At 39.8% G+C, this 23,271-nt stretch overlaps 1 protein-coding gene across 1 annotated transcript in view; it reads right to left on the bottom strand.

The window, feature by feature from the left end:
* Nucleotides 1-23,271, bottom strand: part of LOC117930441 (protein SWEETIE) — a 186,869-nt gene that overhangs the window by 44,270 nt on the left and 119,328 nt on the right. Inside the window, exons 33-37 of the mRNA XM_034851104.1 lie at nt 4,181-4,337; nt 3,127-3,276; nt 2,831-2,880; nt 2,600-2,699; nt 2,441-2,497 (exon numbers count right to left, since the gene is read on the bottom strand). Of these exons, the coding sequence (XP_034706995.1) occupies nt 2,441-2,497; nt 2,600-2,699; nt 2,831-2,880; nt 3,127-3,276; nt 4,181-4,337 (514 nt within the window). The remainder of the gene's footprint in view (nt 1-2,440; nt 2,498-2,599; nt 2,700-2,830; nt 2,881-3,126; nt 3,277-4,180; nt 4,338-23,271) is intronic.

The raw sequence follows: 23,271 nt of genomic DNA, 5'->3' as shown, positions 1-23,271 counted from the left end.
TCTTCGGGCCTACAAAACTTGTTTTAAATTTTGGACTCAGGCTAAAGGATTATATACGAATGATATCCAGCGTCTTTATAAGGTGGCTTCTGCTATTGTCCATCTCAGCCAACAGGACTTGGATCTATCTACTTATATTGGGCAGATTGCCTCTCTTAAGGAGGAGTTCTTGACTGTGATGCCTCTTACTCCTGATGTTGGGGCTCAACAAACACAGCTTGACAAGTTCTTCATGGTTCTTACTCTTATTGGCCTCCGTCCGGATCTTGAGCCTGTCCGCGATCAGATTCTTGGTAGTTCATCAGTTCCGTCCTTGGATGAAGTGTTGAATATAATGTATTTATAGTGTATAACCTTTCCTTGTTAATATAGGTCACATGTATGGTAGTTAGGACTCCTAGCCTTGTATATATATATATATATATCTCAATTGTAAGTCAATCATTACATTAATGAGAATTAAGGTCTTTCTTCTTTCTCTCTCTCTCAACAGGAGTACAAAGGGTTCAATCCTCCAGATATCTTACCAAAAACAATATTTTATAACATCACCAACTAAAAAAATTGAGTAAATAGGAAAGATCAAAACCTAAAAATAGCCTTCAAACAGCAAGATGTTGGTGTCTCAACCATCAAATTGTAATGCATAGATACTCAAGATGTCCTTATGCCATAAAGTGTCATATTCCTTAGGAAACTTCATAGCCGCCTACTGAAGGGAGCTCCATCCCCCCAAAAAAATAATATAAAAAAAATAAAAATAATAATAATAATCCTACCTAGCCCAAACCTCCATTTTAACCCTACACACTAGGTCGTAATTTTAATGAGGTAGTTTTTCTTCTATTTCCCAACTTGCAACCAAGGAAAATCATACTATATTCTCTCAATCTTGGAGGCCACTTAACTAGACCTTGAACATTAAAAGGAAGTGAAGGTGAAAATCAGAGACTACATGAGAGTAATTCCTCCCCTAGGAATAAGTAGACTTTCTTCTAGCCATCTAATCTTCCAGTAATCCTATCCAACACTGGCCCTAGAAAAAATGCAGCTCTGATCTTCCCATTCACTAAAGGGAAGGCCTAAGTAACTAGGGATCAATCAGAGGCTTGACATTCTAACAGAGTAGCCAAACCAATAATTTGGGCTTGAAAAAAAATTATTCCTAGCATTGCACTCTCGTCTAAATTTGTTATAAAACTTGATACACACCCAAACACCAAAAAAGAGTTTAAAGATTTCATAAATCCTCCAAATTAGCTTCAAATGATAATATGGTATCATCTGCATACTGAAGCTGGGACACCATAGTTCCACTTCAGCCCTCCAAAGAACCTTTCAAAATGTAATTGCTTTAACCTACTCCTTGAAACTACCATTTACTAAAACAGTGAAAAGAACTAACAGTGAGCACCCACTACTTCATGACCTCCATCTCAGACTGAAATGCTTCCTTCATAAAGCATGATAAAGAAACCCACAATCTACATAATAATACACATCTCCTAAGTCTTTTGTCATCCACCACCTTATCCGCCACCATAGTGGATCCTAAATATGTCTACCCTTAACCAATGAATGGTCTCATGCAGCAATCCCCAAAATACAATCCCTATGATCTGATGAGGAATCGTCACCAAACTGATGGATGACCTAAAAATTGAAATTCTAATAGTTTGACTCCTCTTAGGCGCAAAAGCAAATGAAGGCAATCATTGTTCTTCTTGTTAACTATCGCTGTTATAAACTTCTGAAGAAGACACTTGCAAAATCTTTGTTAATTGTGTTCCAACAGTCCTCTGAGAAAACCCAAGGCTAATACCATCAGGACTGAGAACCTTTTGCTTATCTGAATGAATGAATTCCTATGAAAAAGGAGGATCCAACTAAATAACACTCACTTCAGAAATAAGGAACTAATTCAGTCCTTCTACCCCTGACTTTTAAGAGATAATACGGATGACACTAAAGATTCACCCAATACACCACATAGGGAAGGTGAGACCAAAAAGATACATTAACTTTTCACAAAAATCCTTTCTCAAAATAAGGCGAATTGGACCATAAACCAAAGATAACCAAAAAAACCCAACTTCACAATCAGAAAAGATTTAACTCACACCAAACCCAATACAACACCTAGGGCAAGTGAGAAGCAATAGGTTTGTTAACTCTTCAAAGAATTCATTTGTTCAAAAGAAAAAAAAAGAAAAAGGGGTTAATTGGGTCATAAACTGAAGATAACCAAAATTCCCCTTCATTTAATGAAAAGAGCTTAACTGGCAACAAAAAAGAACCTTTCACCACCTCTAAAACAACTAAGTATAGAATTGAAAATTTACACAAAAAGATGTGCATAAATGGGCACGTGCACACATACATAAACCAAAGTGTAGGTTTGATAATTCCAATGTATTGCAAAGAGCTTCTAGATACTCACTGGGTCCTTTTCTATTAGGTGCCGTATAGTGGAGACAGCCCGATGCCTTAGAGTTGGCTGTTTCAAAAGAAACTACTTTTTACAAAACAAAACCCGAAAAAAGGCACCAATTAAATATTACATTTGCAAAAAACTATATCATGATTACAGAAACAGAACCTGTCTTGAGGACAGCGTCGGGAGAAGAGTTTGCACATGGGAGTGAACAGAAACAGCTTGTGGAGCAAAAAGAACAAGTTGCTGGGTAAAGCGAACACTCCTGCCGATTGATAGAAAAGAGACAAGTCACATCCAAAGCAAACTAAAAATAAGTGAAAAAGAGAAAACTAGAGGTTTTGTACCAATGCTTGCAGAGAAAATAAGAAAAGTAAAAATGATTGGCTGACATACTCAAGAAGAGTCGATGTTTCTTGCCAGGAGCTTATCTCTGCGATCACAGACTGGATATAAAGTAAATGATTAAAATGAATCCAATATCATGAACTATCCCACACACAAATCTAAAGAAAAAATAAATGAAACTACAAAAACTAAAGGACAAATATAATTTAAATCATTGCAATAGTTCAAGGTTTAATCAGTAAATCTCAGCACAGAAAACACTAAGATGTTTATCATGCTTTTGCAAATGTAATGCGTCTGATTTAAAGAATTCCAAAGGTATAAAAAATTGTAAATGAAGAAACCTTGCAGCGTGAAAAGAAAATACTGCCTGGTGCAAGTTCAGGACCAAGAACAGCAACAATAGCATTTATAAGGCGGCCCACACCCTGCTGAAGATCAATCCACACATTCTCCTCAGACAAAAGAATGTCCATAGCAAGGCCAAGTGTTGCCTACAAATTAAGAGAAATGGAACAACCACAGATCACTGATAAATCGATGTGCATACACCATTTAAACTCTCAAGGCACAAGATCTGAATGATGCAATTGTGTATGATGCTCTTTTGAACGGCTATGATAATAAAGAAAACCTACCAAACAATTGAAATAGGTTTTCCACAAATGAATAAAAGAACCCCCAAGAGTAATCTTATAAATGAATTAATATTGAGAATTTAACAAATTTCTTATACCAGTATCTGCAGCATAATGGCACAAATATCAGAATCAATAACCACAATCGACCAAGAAACTTCATGTTCAACAGTCCCAAGTCAATATTAGCATCACAAAATTTTTTGACACAAAAAAAGAAAAAATAAAAAAACTTTGTTGGGCATTCATCATGCACTACATTCAAATGAGAATAAAATGTTGGATAGCACCATATATTTTAATTTATTCCTGACCAAATAACCATTTCTGCTGGATCTGACATGGCTTCATAGAAGTCTTACATGGGTTTGACATGCTATGATTGAAGGAACCATGTAAATTTCCAATTCTCTTTCTTTTGTCCCTGATTTGAATGTCCTTTCACAAGTCAAGAGTACCTTGAAACTTCTAATTCTTAAAACAAGAAAATCCTTGTCCACACTTCCAGGTAAAAGATCTAAATATCCCAGTTTAACCAAGCACCCATCTAAATGTGAATGCATGTAACCAAATACAAAACACTTCAAAAAAAGGCAATACCCCCTCCACCCCAATTGTCCACAACAATGCACTAGTGATGGGACTAATGAAGGTATTATTTCTTAAAACATTTAGGCACTTATCAAGGATAAAAGGTAAATAAATGACATCACTACTATCCCTTCACTTCAGGCACTATATTGTCCAAGAATTTGAATACCTGAACATGAGATACATAGGACAAACCAGCAGCTTCAATGGTCAAAAGAAGCCCATGCAAAGACCATATCTTTAAACTAGATATTGCACTTTTTGCCAGTGAAGATATGGAGCTGACAGTTGCAGGTACTAAAGTTGACAACGCCATTCCTCCTGCACTGCAGGCAAGATAAGATAAGATGAAATCATGAAATTCCAATATTTTATGTATTCACAACTGATAAATTGTATTGATAAGAAAGAATACAGTACTATAGAAAAAGGAATGTTACATACAAGGAAGAATATGAGGTCCTTCCACTAGATAGAGTACACAAAAAGATGAGAAGGAAAAAAATAAAAGAGGCCAAATATAAAAATTAAAAAACAGCACAAAAACCCCATCCAGCATATACTCCATATCAGGGGGAAGATGGTCCTAAACAAAGCAAAGGACGGATGAAGCTCCTCTCTAAGTAAATCTATCAGCTTTCAAGTTTGTGCTCTAGACCTTAAGGAGAAAGCCTATCATATCTTCAAGGCCCTCTTACTCTATGTCCTCCAGGAAAGACTATTGACATATCCCTTTCCAACAAAGCAAAAAAACTCCCAAAGCAATTTTCTAAGACCATCTATATTGCTAGGTGTGTCAATGACCAAATACTACAACAGCTAGCTTACAGGACAGCCCTTATAATCGTTCTTCCACCATCTTTAAAAAAGCCATCACCATCTGATCTTGGTTATGATAGGGAACATATACCAAAGTGCTTCAAAGAATCTCCTGGCAGGGGAATCCACTCAATCTAACATTCAACAGATTCACCAAATAATTGAAAAGAGATCGCAATGTAACAAAAATGGCGCCAGAAGTTATGCCAGTCAACTCCTTGGTTACAAGCATCAAAGAGTCATAATGCAGCATATACTCTACATCATAAACCAATCGCCTATCTCCTCCCTGAATCAAAGATTTTGGTGTTTCTCTCTAGCCAAATAACCTAGAAAGGCTCCTTTCCACAGTGCTATCCCCTTAAGTCTCCTCCAAAAACCACCAAAAAAAAAAATGATAACCAACATATCTGCAATACCTATTGTAGCCACCCAAGCAAATCTCCAAGAGTCCAACAGTGAGAACAATCACCAAAGAAATGATCAGCAACAGCAGTCCTCATATAAAAAATATAGCAAAGAGAGCAAATATCCTTCTTTGGCCTTATATGTTGAAGCAAATTTTAATATTAACCTGCTAATAGCAACCAACCAAGCAAAGGCTCAGATTAATCGAGGAAGTTTATACTCCCATATTGCAAAAAAACTCATTATACCGATAAATAAATTATCCATTAGATTAGCTTTATAATCATAATCTCAATCTTTGGCCTTATATGTTGAAGCAAGTTTTAATATTAACCTATTTATAGCAACCAACCAAGCAAAGGCTCGGATTTATCGAGCAAGTTTATACTTCCATATTGCAAAAAAATTAACCATATCGATAAATAAATTATCCATTGGATCAGCTTTATAATCATAATTTCAAATATTTTATGAATGCCAAGCTATAAAACCACATCAAGAAAATAGTGCCTTTATTGTAAATCCAGGTTTCCTTTAAAGATAGCACTTCTCTTTGCTCTTCTTGTAGAGTTCTGAAGAACTTTCATTCAGTTTCTCTATTTTTAGTTTCTGGCATAATGAACTTTTTTTCTTTTTCAATTTCATATTTTAAAATTTTTTTATAGGAGTTTTCATATTTAAATTATTGAATTTTATTTTCATAACTTTCACTTTGACAACTCATAATTAAGGGGTTTTTTTTTTTTTTGGTTTGATAGGCAAAAGAGCAAAAGATAAATTAAAAAGCAAAAAAAGGCTACACCAAGTACACAATAAGTATACATGTGCGCACCAAAGAAAAAAGACAAAAACTCATAATTAAGGTTATTAAATGCCAATTCATTCAATTTTTATGAAATACCTCCATATAGAGATATAGATCTAGAGAAACCAATCAAAATGAGATGAAAGGCACAAAAGCAACCAGAAGCCACTATTGATTCGTTTTAATTGGGGATACAAAACCATTGAATTTTCATTTCAAGGTGCACGCAAATCAATCAGACAGCGTGACAATATGTTTGACATACAATAATGTGTTGAACTACCACACAACCGATGTTAGATAGATGCCAAGAAGCACAAACAAGAAAACACTTTATGTGCACTATGAACTAGGAAATTGAAGCAAGCATTGAGCTTGTCATAAAAGGAAGGATATTTGAAATGACAAGCATCAATAACCCCAAAAAAATAACACACTTACCAATTTATGGATGGAAAATGTGTTGGTATGTCAGCTTGTAAAGATAGGTAACTTTTTTGAGTTTTGTTCAGCTCGTAACGCCAATCCTACTACCTCATACCTTCAATTTTATTTCATATTTTAACATTTCATGCTTAGCATGCTCAGCCACTCTATGTGAGGGGAATATTGAGATGTTTTAAGCTGGTCTCTAGGCCTAAAGTTAACCACTCTGAGTGGGAAATTTTCCCATAACTGGATTCAGTGTAAGTCCAGACAGGCATGGAAGTAAAGACTATATATATATATATATATTTTGATAACCAAGGAACCTTCTAAGGACAAGCCCTTAAGACTCTCCATGGAGACCCAAACCTCTTACCACCCTGCAACAACCAGCACTGGGTAAATTCAAGATATCATCAGTAGCAGGATTGGAACCTAGGATCATGTGTCACTTACTGGGATCACACTTCCCAATAACCAAGGAGCCTTCTATGGACAAGCCCTTAGGACTCTCCATGGAGACCCAAACCTCTGACCACCCTGCAACAAGCAGCACCGGGTAAATTTAGGATATCATTAGTAAAAGGATTCGAACCCAGGACCATGTGCCACTTACTGGGATCACACGTCATAGTGTTCGCCTTGACCAACTGGGCTATATATATATATATAGAGAGAGAGAGAGAGAGAGAAAGAGAGAAAGAGGGGGTTAAAATGAACCATGCTACCCAAAGAAGTAATCTCCTATCAAAGGATGGTAATGATACATTGAAAAGAATCTTCAAACTTATTCCTTTCTCTATGTCCTGTCCCAATTGATTTGGAAGAAAGATAGTGCAAAATAATAGGACACTTCCCCAGGGAATAGGTGAAGGAGGGCTTTCAATATACTTAGTAGAAGGAAACAAGAAATGCTTCCTTTTTGAAATAGGGTTTTGGCATGTTGAGACAATAAGGAGACAGCTAATCACCTCTTTCTAGATAGTCAGGTGGCTTTGGGTGGGCAGAGGTTGTTTGAATTGGCAGATAACACTTGACTTACTCCATGAAACATTGGACATATGATACTTATAGCATTCCGGGCATTGTGAGGAGTCAGTGTTGTGCCATGAAGGCTTTGAATATCCTTTAGTAAAATGGGGCAGCGAAAGCTCCATTTTGGAAATAGGGTTTAGTCTTGTTGTAAGTAAGGAGGCAGCCACCTCCTTCCACACTGACCATTGGCTTTCGATTTGTGACAAGAGTTTTTTAAGGTTGGCAGACATCACTTGGGCTACTGCATGAAAAACCAGAGATAAGATGGTTATAGCATTCCAAAGCTTTGGGAGGAAACCCAGGGTGCAAGTGCTGTCACAGGAGCCTATGCTTGCCATTTGTTCCATGATTTAGAATATAAGGAGGAATTTCAGGATCTTTGAAGATCTGTGGAGGACTTGGCTGTCTTGCAGGATTCCACTCATTATCTGACCTCTCTCTGGAGGTTCATCACGAGAAGTTTTTAAGTGCTCCCACCTAAATGATTATGTTGGTCTAGAAAGGAGTAAGTAATGGCCATAGGAAGCATGCAAGAATTAGCATTAGGTGGGCATTTCCCCTTTCTGATTGCCTCAAAGTTGGGGACCAATGTAAGTGTGGAGTCCTGTAATGATCATAGAGACTGGGTGGTAAGAGTCATTTTGCAAACTACTGGTTGCAATTTGGCCAATAAGGCAGAGACATGCTTTATTACAAGGTTTTTTATTGAAGTGCTCTCATTGCATGTTAATAACTTTAGGTGGAGAGTAAATCCACCATGATTATCCCAGACTCATGTAAAGAGAGGGTTCACAAGATGAATTCTTGGACCCCTCACAAGATTATCAATCTTTAAAAAGATTGAGAATGCTTCTTTGGTCAGATGTCTAGGTTAACAAATCAGGTAGCAGACAGCTTGGTCATGCAAGAAGCCTCATGTAAAGAGAGGGTTCTCAAGATGGATTCTTAGACCCCTCACAAGATTATCAATCTTTAAAAAGATTGAGAATGCTTCTTTGGTCAGATGTCTAGGTTAACAAATCAGGTAGCAGACAGCTTGGTCATGCAAGAAGCCTATACTTTAGAGGCCTTTGTTGAGGTCTCTCCCCCTTGAATGTAGTGCAGTTGGGTTGTATGGATTGGGGTTGTCTATTGAGTGTTTTTTGGGTATGTTTATTTGTGTAGACCCTTGTACTTTAGTTTATTCTATCCTTGTTGATTTGGAGGTTTGGCTTATTCATGGTGTCCCATAATTCTGAACCAAAATGAAGGACTTACGGGTGGAACAGAAATCAGTTATTTTCCTAACCTTCCAAACAAGGGTATTCTTTTTCATAAAGCATGAATTTGGAATTTTACTCCAATAAAAGTGTTGAAATTCTGCCATATTAATTTCCTACGACTTTGTACCAGTATTGTATCTTTCCTTGTATGTATTCTGCCCTTAGTTATACTGACATAGGCTGTCATTGACCCTAGAATTATGTCTAAACTGCAAATGAAATTTCCTAGAATATACTAATAGTTGTGTATACATCCCAGTGTAATATCAATTGTTCAGCATTGTTAGATAGTGTACAGTTATTTAGGTTATTTACTTTTCCTTTTCCTTTTCTTTCCTTATTGTATTGTGGGTTCCACTAACATGTATATATATACCCAAGTCCAATGTGTATTATTTATAGTTTTTCAATACAAAAAATTAGGGATTCTCCCTTTTCTCTCTTTTCACATGGTATCAGAGCCTAGGAAGAAAAAAAAACCCTAATTACTTCTGGTTTATCCGTGAATCCATTCTGGGAAATCTTCCAATGACCGTGTTTCATTCCGGTCACCCTTCTCATCTCCTAAAGTTTTCCGATCAATCGTATCGCCATCAAAAAACCTTCACCGCCGACGACTTTTCCGGCGAAGTCCTTTTCCGGCACCGACCATACCATCAGGTGCGCAAGGAGGAGATCTTCAAGTTTTCTCAAAGCACCGGAGGGAGACTCTCAGCCACACGCCGGCCACGCGCGTTTCTTCTTCGACAGCCTGAATCTCACACGCCGGCGCGTGAGGGCACGTGGAGCACTTTCCGGCCATGCGCTTCCACCTCCAGCCTCGCCTAACGCTGTCTAGCCACTCTCCATCTGTGTTTGTGCCATCCGAGCCCTGAAAGTGCCTTTTTTGGAGTTTTTTGTCTCCGTTGGCCCTCTAAACAGCCTTTCCGGCAACCTCCGGTGACTTCCTCTCCACCCCGAGCCCTGCACGTATCTTAGGAAGTGTTCTTCTACCCTTCCAGTAGTGCCACATTTGCTTTTCTTTACTATTTGGTCTCTCACAGCCGCGGATCCTCGGTTTTTCTTCTTTCAACCGTGATCTAAAGCCATATTAGGGTTCTCTTTGATCCAAACATATTTCGTTCTCCAGATAAGTAAATATGGCTACTAAAAGTTTCACTTTTTCCTCTGTCATATCTAGATCTCCTATGATTACTTCGGAGAAATTGGTTAGCAGTGAAAATTATTTGTCCTGTCTGCCTCTATGGAGCTTTGGTTTATGGGTCAAGGTTATGAGGATCACCTTGTTACGCAAAAGGCGGATATCCCTGAGGTTGATAGAGTACAATGGAGGAAGATAGATGCACAGTTATGTAGTGTGTTATGGCAATCAGTTGATCCTAAGATTCTGCTTCATCTTTGGGCCTACAAAACATGCTTTAAATTTTGGAATCAAGCGAAATGGCTATACACGAATGATATCCAACGTCTTTATAAGGTGGCTTCTTCTATTGTCAATGTCAGACAACAAGACATGGATTTATCTACTTATATTGGCCAGATTGCCTCTCTTAAGGAGGAATTCTTGACCGTGATGCCTCTTACTATTGATGTTGGGGATCAACGAACACAGATTGACAAGTTCTTCATGGTTCTTACGCTTATTGGCCTCCATCTAGATCTCGAGACCGTCCGCAATCAGATTCTTGGCAGTTCCTCCGTTCCATCCTTGGATGATGTGTTTGCTCACCTCCTCCATATCTCCTCCACTTAGACTTTGCCATCTGATAACACTTCAGATTCTTCTATATTAGTTTCTCAAACTAACTCTCGAGGAGGACGCAGTGGTAACCGAGGTAGAGGCCAACGTCCTCATTGCACCTATTACAATAAGCTTCGCCACACTCGTGATTGGTGTTATCAGTTACATGGGCGGCCTCCCCGCACTGCCCAAGTGTCCCAGTCATCTGATCCTCAGTCACCTCAGTCTCCCAGTTCCTCCACATCTCACGGTATTTCCCTCACTGACAGTGAGTCTGATGACTATCTCCGCTATCAAGTCACCAAGTCAGCTTCTGTTGCTTCTATTGCCCAGACTGGTAATGCTTCTACTTGTCTTACCCACACATCTTCTCTTGGACCTTGAATTCTAGATTCTAGCACTTCTGATCACATATCTGGTAATAAGGATTTTTTTTCTTCTATTACTACTACCTCTGCCTTACCTACTGTTACTTTAGCTAATGGTTCCCAAACTATGGCTAAAGGTTTTGGTTTTGCTCATCCTCTCCCTTCCCTACCTCTCCATTCTGTCCTTTATGCCCTAAGTGTCCTTTTAATCTTATTTCCATCAACAAAATAACTCGCACTCTTAACTGTTCTATCACTTTCTCTGATAAATTTGTGACCTTGCAAGATAGGAGTACGGGGAAGATGATTGGCATAGGACGTGAGTCTCAAGGCCTCTATCACCTCACCTCGCCTTCAACTCCTACAGTTTGCATTTCCACTGATGCTCCCCTCCTCATCCACAATCACCTGGGCCACCTTAGTCAATCCAAGTTCCAGAAAATGGTCCCTCGCTTTTCATCTTTGTCGTCACTTGTGTGTGAGTCCTGTCAACTTGGGAAACATACTCATGTCTCATTCCCAAAGCGTTAGAATAATCTCGGGCAAAGTCTCCTTTTGAACTTGTCCACACTGATGTTTGGGGTCCTTGTCGGACCGCGTCTACTTTAAGATTTCATTATTTTGTCACTTTCATTGATGATTATTCTCGATGTACTTGGTTATTTTTAATGAAAAATCGAGCTGAGTTATTCTCTATTTTCCAGAAATTTTATGCTGAAATTCAAACCTAATTTAATATTTCTATTCGTGTGTTTCGCAGTGACAATGCCAGGGAATATTTTTCTACACCATTTACTTTATTTATGTCCCAACATGGCATCATTCATCAGTCTTCTTGGGCTCATACTCCTCAACAAAATGGGGTAGCTGAACGTAAGAATCGACATCTTGTTGAGACAGCTCGTACTCTCCCTCTCCATAGTCATGTTCCTTTTCGTTTTTGGGGGGACGCTATTCTTACAGCATGTTATTTGATTAATCGTATGCCCTCATCTGTATTACACAATCAGATTCCTTATTCCCTTCTTTTCCCTGACCAACCACTTTATTTCCTTCCTCCTCGTGTTTTTTGTTGTACTTGCTTTGGTCATATTCTCACTCCTGGACAGGACAAACTTTCTGCCAGAGCCACAAAATGCATCTTCTTGGGATATTCCAGACTTCAAAAGGGTTATCGTTGTTATTCCTCTGAGACTCATCGCTACTTCCTCTTTGTGATGTCACTTTCTTTTAGGACTCACCGTTCTTCTCCACCTCTGAGTCTCTTCCTGTTTCTGAAGTCTTACCCCTTCCCATTATCTCCCCACCTGATGCAGTGCCTTCTCGCCCACTTCAGGTTTATCATCGTCGTCATCGTGTCGTTGTTCCTCCTTCTTTGGCCGAGGTACCTGCTGACTCACTTCCTATCCCTTCGGCTTCTCTTGCCCCGGCTCTGCCTCCTTCTGCTGACTTACCCATTGCTCTTCGGAAAGGTAATCAATCTACTCGTAATCCTCATCCCATTTACAATTTTTTGAGTTACCATCGATTATCTTCACCCTATTCTGCATTTGTTTCTGTTATATCTTCTGTTTCTCTTCCCAAGAGCACCCCTAAGGCTTTTTCCCATTCAGGCTGGCGACAGGCAATGATAGATGAAATGGTTGCTTTACACTCCAATAGCACTTGGGATCTTGTTGTTTCACCCTCTGGTAAATCTACAGTTGGTTGTCGTTGGGTCTACATGTCAAAGGACAGCTTTGCTGTCCACACTTCCTTCCTTATTTAGCCCACACTTGCTGTCCACACTTCTTTCCTTAATTTAGCCCACCCTTCTTTCCTTATTTTAGCCCACAATTGTTTCCTTATTTCTCCATTTATTATTCTGTACAGTTAGCTTATATTATTTGACAGATTATAGTTTACATGTATAGGGCTAGAATCATGCTGGAATTTATTTGCTTTTATTTGCTTTCCATGTAAAGCATCCTTGTAAAGTCTATATATAATATACAAAACTCAAGGTCAAGGCATTCGGTCATTCACACAATATTTTGACACTACACAGTTAAGGTTGGCCCTGATGGTCAGGTTGATCGCCTTAAGGCCCGCTTAGTTGTTAAAGGCTATACTCAGGTTTATGGTTCTGATTATGGTGACACTTTCTCTCCTGTTGCCAAGATAGCTTCTGTTCGTCTATTGCTCTCCATGGCTGCTATGCGTTCTTGGCCTCTTTATAAGTTAGATATTAAAAATGCTTTCCTTCATAGGGATCTTGTTGAAGAAGTTTATATGGAGCAACCACCTGGTTTTGTTGCTCAGGGGGAGTCTGGTTTAGTGTGCAGGTTACGCCGTTCTCTATATGGCTTGAAACAATCTCTTCGAGCATGGTTTAGCCATTTTAGTTATGTTGTTCAGGAGTTTGGCATGTTCCGCAGTACAGCAGACCATTCCGTTTTCTATCATCATAACTCTTCGGGGCAGTGTATTTATCTGGTAGTTTATGTGGACGACATCGTCATTACAGACAGTGATCAAAATGGTATTTAGAAACTAAAGCAACACCTTTTCACCCATTTTTAGACTAAAGACTTGGGAAAACTCAAGTATTTCTTAGGGATTGAGATAGCTCAATCCAATTCCGGTGTGGTTCTTTCCCAAAGGAAGTATGCTTTAGACATCTTGGAAGAAACCGGTATGTTAGACTGTAAACCGGTAGACACTTCTATGGATCCAAATGTCAAACTTATACCAGGACAGGGGGAGCCTTTAAGAAATCCTAGGAGATATCGGCGACTTGTAGGTAAACTGAACTACCTCACCATTACTCGTCCAGACATTTCTTTTCCTGTAAATGTTGTTAGTCAATTCCTACAGTCACCATGTGAGAGCCATTGGGATGCTGTAATCCGCATTCTTCGATATATCAAAAGCACACCAGGCCAAGGTGTGTTGTACGAGAACAGAGGTCACACCCAGGTTGTTGGTTACACAGATGCAGATTAGGCTGGCTCACCCACAAATAGACGTTCCACTTCCGGGTATTGTGTTTTTATTGGAGATAACCTAATATCCTGGAAGAGCAAGAAACAAGATGTAATGGCCAGATCTAGTGCTGAAGTCGAGTATCGAGCTATGGCTCTGGCAACATGTGAACTCATATAGCTGAAACATCTTCTTTGGGAGTTGATATTTGGAAAGGATGAACAGATGAAGTTCATCTGTGACAACCAAGCCGCTTTGCATATTGCATCCAATCCAGTCTTCCATGAAAGGACCAAACACATTGAAGTTGATTGTCACTTCATTAGAGAGAAGATCGCATCAGGATATGTGGCGACTAGTTTTGTCAATTCAAATGGTCAACTAGCAGATATTTTTACTAAATCTCTCAGAAGTCTTAGAATTAAATACATTTGTAACAAGCTTGGTGCATATAACATATATGCTCCAGCTTGAGGGGGAGTGTTAGATAGTGTACAGTTATTTAGATTATTTACTTTTCCTTTTCCTTTTCTTTCCTTATTGTATTGTGGGTCCCACTAACATGTATATATATACCCAAGTCCAATGTGTGTTATTTACAGTTTTTCAATAACAAAAATTAGGGATTCTCCCTTTTCTCTCTTTTCACAAGCATCAATGAAATCAGTTTTTTTTTTTTTGATAAGTATCAATGAAATCAGTTTTTTAACACATGGTATTAGAGTTGTTTAACATTCTCTGGGTGTAATATCTATTTGATCTAGCCCTTCAATGCCACTGTTCTTAGCCATCATAGACCTGCTACAATTGTATTATTATTTTCTTCTTTATATCTTAAATCTGACCTCTTTGTTTGTTATTGAAAATGTCAGAATTCTCTGAAGTTATCACTACTTCTGATCAAACCCCAGAAATCTTTCCTTCTTCTAAGAACCCAATATTCAGACCACTTCAACCAAATTGAATGACAGAAATTTCCTTTAATGGTCCCAATCAGCAAAATTGTTCATCAAAGGACAAGAAAAGATGGAATATCTTACTCAACCTCCACCCAAGTCTATTAATTCACAGTTTAAGACATAGGACATGAGAATTCAATGATTATGTCATGACTATTAAATTACATGCGACCAGAAATAGTCAAAACCAATCTTCTTCTCCTTACCACCCAAGAAAGTTGGGATGCAGTATCCCACGCCTATTCAAATGTCGGTATGAAGACAGATATATGAGTTGAAGGTTAAGATTCACGATATGAAGTATGGGGCGCCCTGGGTGAAAGACTATTACAACAAAATCAAAAGTCTTTAGCTGGAATTGGATCACTATCAGAATTTCGAGATGGAATGCAATACTAATGTAGCCTAATTACAGAAAATGATGGAAAGGGAATGAATATTCAAATTCTTGGAAGGGATGAATGGAAAATTGGATCAGGTAAGGAGTCAAATTCTTGGAAAAGAAATATTAACCCTCTTAATGAAGTTTTCTCTATGGTGAGAAGTGAAGCAGCACAGAGAATTGTGATGATGAAAAAACCTATCTTGGAGAATTCAGCCCTGGCCAGAACTTTCAAGTTGAAAAAAATTAAAGTTGATCAAGCACATTCATCAAAGTGAGAGGGGAGTTTGGTTACCTTTTCTAGAAAACTGAGATTTCTTTGATTACGACATGCACGCCAAACCAAAATCTTGATGAGGTTGAAGTCTTCTGGGTTGGGTCCTGTACGTCTGTTAGGTGTGCATCTCCATGATTGCACCGAAGGGTAAGGAATGGAGAACTCACAGCAAATAAAAGAGGGCATCCTGTTGTAGCCTTTTTCTCCTGAAATTAGTACTATATCTAATGCATGCCTACCCATGTTATTTTCATCCAAGTAATGCAAACTAGACCATGGGAGTGGGCAAATTGCTTTACACTCTATTGTCGAGCTTTTGGTTATGAATCTCGCCTGGTTTTTCTCCCAACCCAGAAGCATGCATGTGCAATGGGAGTGAACCAGAAGAATCTTTGAAGGAATATAAGAGAGGCCTGGTAATGGAAAGATTTGACGTGGAAAGAAAGGCTTTTCAGGTTAAGTTTGAAGGCATCAATGGGGGAATGTGGATTTCAATAACAGAGAGAAGCCGAGGTTATGCTGTTTCATTAGGCTTTGGTGAGGAGGAGATGGATTGGTTGGTGGAACATTTGAAGAAAGCTGTGGAGTTGGAGGCTTCCAGGGGTTTTACTCGGAAGATGAGGGGCAAAACGAGGACGCATTTGATGGAGATTTGCATCAATGGTAGAGGGAGATTTATGAAAATCACAGAAATTGTTGCAAAAAGAAAACCTCTAGTGCTAATTGTTCCTGAGGGTGTTAAAGGCAATGGGTGGGAAACCCTTAGGAAGGCGATTTCTAGAGTCCAAGATGTGTCTGATCAGGCTGTAAGAGCCTCGAAGGAGAAAGATAATGAGTCTCAGGTGAGCAAAGGAATGTACAGAGAAGGACGGTCCTATGCAGATGTGGTTGCAGAGGAAGGACATAGAAACCGAGCTTCGGTGCCAGTTGGAAAATAGGCAAGAGCTGTAATTTGTGAGAGTAAAGGAAAAATACTTGATTGGTTTGATGTAGGGAAAGGTATTGCGAGGATGATGGGCACGAAAGGGATGGTGTCGGTAACTCCCATTTCCGAATACAAGGGATGTTTTTTTGTGGATTCTGCAAGGAGAGCTATGTGGTTTCAAGACCAAGGGAGTTTAACAGTGAGAAGAGGGGTTGTTGCGTTGAGGAGATGGTCGCCAAAAGAAACTCGGTTGTTGGTGGAAAGTTTAGAAGGGGCTGGTTAGAACTGAGAGGCCTTCCTTTCCATCTATGGGATGAGATACAGTTGAGGTACATTCTGCAGAAATGGGGGAGGGTAACGAAGGTGGCAAAGGAAACTTTGAAGCTCGTAGACTTGTCGAAGGTAAAGATGTGGGTGGAGATGAATCCAAATGTCGTGCTACCAGCGTTGCTACAGGTGGAAGATGGAGCCTGGTCATTACGATTGCAGTTTCCGTCATCAGAGAAGCTGAAGAAGACGCTCTTCTCAGGCCAGAGTCAAATCGCAGCAAGGACGAAGTTACGTCAGCGGAAGGTTGCGTCTACCAGAGGCCAAAGAACGTTGAAGGGCTACGAGCTACTGCTAGGGATAATGAGTACCACAGATGGAGGCCTCGTCATCGCTTTCGTGCTCAGTCTTCAGCTTCAAATTCAGCTACTAAAGTGGAGAAAGGAAGGGGGAAGAACTGTTTGGGCCCAACGGCGGGAAGTGTTGACGGGCCAACAAGTCCAAAAGCCGTTTTTAAAGGCAGTTTTGCTAGGGCCCATTTTGAGGAGAAGAACATTGGGCCTTTTGCGGGTGCGGGTCCAGTCCACGAAACTGAAGCAGGGTCTTCTAACGATGGCCCAGCAACGCCTTCGTCTTCAAAGCTTCAACGATCAGGAACCTCTGCAAAGGAGGTGTTGCCGAAAACACATTCTCAAGAGTCAGCAAAGCTAAAAGGCAAATCAGTTACTGCATGACGTAAGACGAGGAGTTGGCCGCCGAGCCTAAAGGTGACGTCTTTTGCCCCAAAGAGCAACCTAGATGGGGATGGCGCACCGGAAGCAAATCGAGGCTTTATTTGGGGTAGATCAGTATTCAAGAAGGGCGCCCTTTCTCCTGTTTCAGAAAAATCCCGACACTTCACCGGGGGGACAGAGGGAGACGAAGGGATCTCGCCTTGCAACTGGGTAAAAAAGGTACGTCCTCCTTCCTTAGCTTTCTCTGAGAAGGGTCTTCCTTTGGTTGGGGCTTTTAATCCAAATATTCTTTCCGAATCCTCTGTTTCTTCGGTTCTTCCTTCTCGAGGTCAGGCTTTTTCTCCGATTCCTTTGGAATCAAGCCTTGTCTCTCAGCGTAGTCCCTTTCCGAAATTTGCTGTTGTTGAACCCAGTAGTCATGTTGGCGTGTCCCGTTCTGAAGGAGTGGAGTTTCCTCTAGAAACCTCTAACCGAAATTCTGAAGACTGTCCTTTATCTAAGGATGCTCTAAGTAGCCCAGAGAAGCTTTGTGTCTCAGGGAAGGCTCCGTCCCCAAACCCAGAACCTCCCATCCTCCCTTTGGAAGGTTTTCAGGTTGAGGGACTCACGCCTCGAAATATGGTCAAGGTTCAGTCGGTTTTGGAGAGTTTGAGGATCAGAATTGTCAGAGAAAATGGAAAAGGTGTGGAAGAAGAAAACCAGAGTAACTCTTTTGCGGACAAGGTTTATTCCAGAAGGAAAAGGAGAAATGCTTCTGGAAACCGAGGAGAGGATTAGGTTTGGATGCTGGTTGTACTGGGTTATTTTTGGTTTATATGAAGATTTTAAGCTGGAATACAAGAGGATTAGGATCCAAGAAGAAAATGAGGACTGTCAGAAGGTTTTTAAGTACTCACAATCCAGATATTGTGATGCTTCAGGAAACAAAGAGGGAAACTTGGGACAGGAGGTTTATGAGCAGTGTTTGGAAAGGCAAGAGTTTGGAGTGGGCTGCTCTTCCAGCCTGCGGGGCCTCAGGGGGAATTGTGATTTTGTGGGATTCTAGTAAGTTTGAGTGTACAGAGAAGGTGTTAGGATCCTTTTCTGTAACTGTGAAGTTTAACTCTGGTGAGGAAGGATCTTTTTGGTTAACTTCAGTGTATGGCCCGATTAATCCGTTGTGGAGGAAGGACTTTTGGTTGGAGCTTCAAGACCTATATGGTCTAACATCCCCAAGGTGGTGTGTAAGAGGGGATTTTAATGTTATTAGGAGGATATCTGAGAAATTGGGTGGGACCAGATTAACTTTCAACATGAGGTGTTTTGATGAGTTTATAAGGGAGAGTGGCTTGCTTGACCCCCTCTAAGGAATGCGGCTTTTACATGGTCAAATATGCAAGTTGATCCTAGTTGTAAGAGATTGGATAGGTTCTTGTTTTCTTCTGAGTGGGATACCTTTTTCTCTCAAAGTTTTCAAGAGGCGCTTCCTAGATGGACCTCTGACCATAGCCCTATTTGTTTGGAAACAAATCCTTTAAAGTGGGGTCCGACTCCTTTTAGGTTTGAGAATATGTGGTTGCTCCATCCAGAGTTTAAGGAGAAGTTTAGAGTTTGGTGGCAAGAATGTACGGGTGAAGGGTGGGAAGGTCATAAGTTTATGAGGAAATTAAAGTTTGTTAAGTCAAAGTTGAAAGAGTGGAATATAATGGCCTTTGGTGATTTAAAAGAGAGAAAAAAGCTCATTCTGACGGACTTAGGTAGAATTGATCTAATTGAACAAGAAGGGAATTTGAATCTTGATCTGGTGTTAGAAAGGACCTTAAGAAGAAGGGAGTTAGAGGATGTGTTATTAAAGGAAGAGGTTCAATGGAGACAAAAATCTAGGGTTAAGTGGATTAAAGAAGGGGATTGTAACTCTAAATTCTTTCATAGAGTGGCCACAGGAAGGAGAAGTAGGAAGTTCATTAAGTCTCTGATTTCTGAGAGGGGGGAGACTTTGAACAGCATTGAGGTTATTTCTGAGGAGATTGTTAATTTCTTTGGGAATCTTTATTCCAAACCAGTAGGTGAGTCTTGGAGGATTGAAGGAATAGACTGGGTCCCTATTTCTAAAGTGAGTGGAGTTTGGCTGGATAAGCCTTTTACTGAAGAGGAGGTTCGCATGGCAGTTTTCCAATTAAATAAGGAAAAGGCCCCTGGTTCTGATGGTTTTACTATTGCAGTTTATCAAGAGTGTTGGGATGTGATAAAAGAGGATCTTATGAGGGTGTTTATTGAGTTCCACACCAATGGGGTAATAAACCAAAGTACAAATGCGACCTTCATTGCTTTGGTGCCTAAGAGAAGTCAAACTTTTAAAATCTCAGATTATAAACCGATTAGCTTGGTTACAAGTTTGTATAAGATAATTGCTAAGGTCTTATCAGGGCGTTTACGCAAAATTCTTCATGAAACAATATCTGGTTCTCAAGGAGCCTTTGTTGAAGGGAGACACATTCTAGATGCTGTGTTGATAGCCAATGAAGTGGTGGATAAGAAAAGAAGGTCAGGGGAGGAAGGAATTGTTTTCAAAATCGATTTTGAGAAGGCCTATGATCATGTGGATTGGGGCTTCTTAGATCATGTGCTTCAAAGGAAGGGGTTCAGCCAAAAATGGAGATCATGGATAAGGGGCTGTTTGTCTTCTTCTAGTTTTGCAATCCTAGTTAATGGGAATGCAAAGGGTTGGGTTAAGGCTTCTAGAGGTTTGAGACAAGGAGACCCTCTCTCTCCTTTCCTTTTTACTTTAGTGGCAGATGTTCTAAGTAGATTGTTGTTTAGAGCAGAGGAAACTGGGATTACTGAGGGTTTTTCTGTGGGGAGGGATAGGACAAGAGTGTCTTTGTTACAGTTTGCAGATGACACTATCTTTTTCTCTAAAGCCTCTTTGGAACATCTTCAAAACCTCAAGATTATCCTTTTGGTTTTCGGGCAAGTTTCTGGTTTAAAAATCAACTTAGAGAAAAGCACCATGGTTGGTATTAACACTAGGCAGGAGCTATTGTCTAGTCTGGCTTCGGTTTTTTATTGCAAAGTGTCTGAGTGGCCTTTATCTTATTTAGGTCTTCCTTTGGGAGGGAACCCAAAGACAATAGGCTTTTGGGACCCAGTGGTTGAGAGAATTTCGAGAAGGTTGGATGGTTGGAAAAAGGCCTATTTGTCTTTGGGAGGGAGGATTACTTTAACTCAGTCGTGTTTGTCTCACATCCCTAGTTACTTCCTCTCCCTATTTAAAATCCCAGCTTCAATTGCTTCAAAGATTGAGAAGATGCAAAGGAATTTGCTGTGGTCTGGAGCAGGGGAAGGGAAGAAAGATCATCTTGTCAGATGGGAGGTTGTTAGCAGACCAAAGGAGTTGGGAGGTTTGGGTTTTGGGAAGATTTCTTTGAGAAATATTGCTCTCTTAGGGAAATGGCTTTGGAGGTTCCCTAGAGAAAGGAGTGGTCTTTGGCATAAGGTTATAGTGAGTATATATGGAACACATCCGAATGGATGGGACGCCAACATGGTGGTTAGATGGTCACACAGATGTCCTTGGAAGGCTATTGCTCAAGTTTTCCAGGAATTTTCCCCTTTTGTTCGTCTAGTGATGGGCAATGGGGAGAGAATTCGCTTTTGGGAAGATCTTTGGTGGGGTAACCAATCTTTGTGCTCGCAATTTGCTGATCTTTATAGAGTTATTTCTGTGAAAAACCTCACTGTTTCAAATGTCCTTGGCAATTTCTTTCCATTGGCTTGGAATTTAAATTTTCGCCGCAATCTTACCGACTCAGAAATTGATCTCCTTTAGAGATTAATGTCCTCCCTCAGTTCAGTGCGTTTCTCTCCTTCTTTGGCTGATTATAGAGTGTGGTCTTTGTCTTCATCAGGCTTGTTCTCAGTGAAATCTTTTTTCTTGGCCTTGTCAAAAGTCTCTAATCCTATTTTGTTCCTTCCGGCCAAGTTTTTGTGGAGTTCAAAAGCCCCTTCAAAGGTTAAGGCCCTCGCTTGGTTAGTAGCTCATGGGAAGGTGAACACCAATGACAAGTTGCAGTTGAGAAGACCTTACAAGTCCCTTTGTCCTCAATGGTGCATTCTTTGCAAAGGAAATGGGGAGTCGATTGATCACCTTTTTCTTCATTGTCCTGTTACCATTGGACTCTGGAACAAGTTGTTCAAGCTAGTTGGGCTGGTCTGGGTCCCTCCAAGAAGGTTTGTGGACATGTTGGTTATTGCTTTTAAAGGTTTGGGGAACTCCTTAAGAGGCAAGACTCTTTGGCAAGTTGCTTGCCTCACATTGGTTTGGATAGTGTGGCAAGAGCGAAACAATAGGATTTTTGAGGATAAAGGGAGATCGGAAGAGACGTTATGGGATTTGATTTTGTTCTATTCCTCTCTTTGGGCTTCTTGTTCTGCAGCTTTTAGAGGAGTTCCTTTAAATGTGTTACAACTCAACTGGAGTGAGGTTTGCGCTTCAAAAGTTTGAGTTTGGGGGTTTCTCTTTGTTTTTAGCTAATGTTGGGGGTTTTTATGTTGTTCAGATTGTGTAGGAAGGACCTCTCATCCTTCTTGTGGTTTCTTTTGTTTCTTTTTTCTTTCTTTCTCATGTATCTTTCCTTCTATTAATATATTTCTCTTCGTTTCTGATCAAAAAAAAGAATTCAGCCCTGGCTATTCCTAAAACCAATCCTATAGCAGAAAAACAAGAAGGGAGGAAATTCAATGAAAAACCAATCATAGGTGCGACTATTGCAACAAACCATGACACTCTCAACAGACATGCTAAAAGCTTCAGGGACAGTCCTCTTTTTCCGGGAAAAATGGTGGAAAGGAAGAAAAATCTAGCCATAAAATGAACCAGGGTCTTGCCATGGAGACAAAAAGAGAGAACGGTTCCTCAAGCAGTCAAGAGTTTGGTTGAGCAAAGCCCTCAACTTTTCCAAAGGCTTGAGCAAAGCCCAACACTCAAGCCTCTTTTTCTAAAGGCCTGAGTGTTTTTTCAAATTGTTATTCTAACCCCTGGATGATTGATTCAGGGGCTTCTAACCATATGATTGGATCTTCTTGTTTCTTCTCAAAATTATACACCTTGTGCAAGAAATAAAAAGGTTACTACAGCACATGGTAATGATTTCCCATTTTCTGGTCAAGGATTGATTCCCTTGACTGATTCTATTTTCTTGAAATCTGCCTCAAATGTTCCTAAATTGATATGTAATATTAGGTTTATAACAAAACTTACCAAACATCTAGATTGCTCATTAACCTTCTTCCCTTCTCATTGTGTCATACAAGACAAAACATGGAAGATGATTGGACATGCTAAGGAAAATGGAGATGGCAATTTTGCAGCCATGCTTTGTTCATCAGCGTTGCAAGAGATGGATATGATACTACGGCACAACGGTCTAGGGCACCCTTCATTCACTATTATGCAAAAAATATTTACTTCCTTTGATTTCAATAAAATATCCTTTCATTGTGAAGTTTGCGAAATGGCTAAACATTATCATGCCACATTCCAATCAACAAATGAAAAATCCGTGGTTCCTTTTAACCTTATTCATACTGGTGTTCAGGGAAAATCTAGAATCCCTAATGCTTCTGGTGCTAGCTGATTTGTCACATTTATTGATGATGGTCACATGGGTGTATTTGCTCAAAAACAAATCCAAAGTTAATCAAATTTTTCCCTTTTTTTTCATAAAATGATCTGCAATCATTGTGGGGGGGAAATCCATATTCTTCGTTCTGATAATGAAAAAATCAAGAGGAAACATTAGTTGATTTCTTATTGCTAGAAAGAGGGGATTATTGAGGAGAGAAAACACTAGTTGATTTCTTATTGCTAAAAAGAGGGGATTATGGAGCAATCTTCATGTATTGACACT

Source organism: Vitis riparia, chromosome 14 (genome assembly GCF_004353265.1).
Source record: "Vitis riparia cultivar Riparia Gloire de Montpellier isolate 1030 chromosome 14, EGFV_Vit.rip_1.0, whole genome shotgun sequence".
Taxonomy (NCBI): domain Eukaryota; kingdom Viridiplantae; phylum Streptophyta; class Magnoliopsida; order Vitales; family Vitaceae; genus Vitis; species Vitis riparia.
This window is presented reverse-complemented; position numbering and strand designations above follow the sequence as displayed.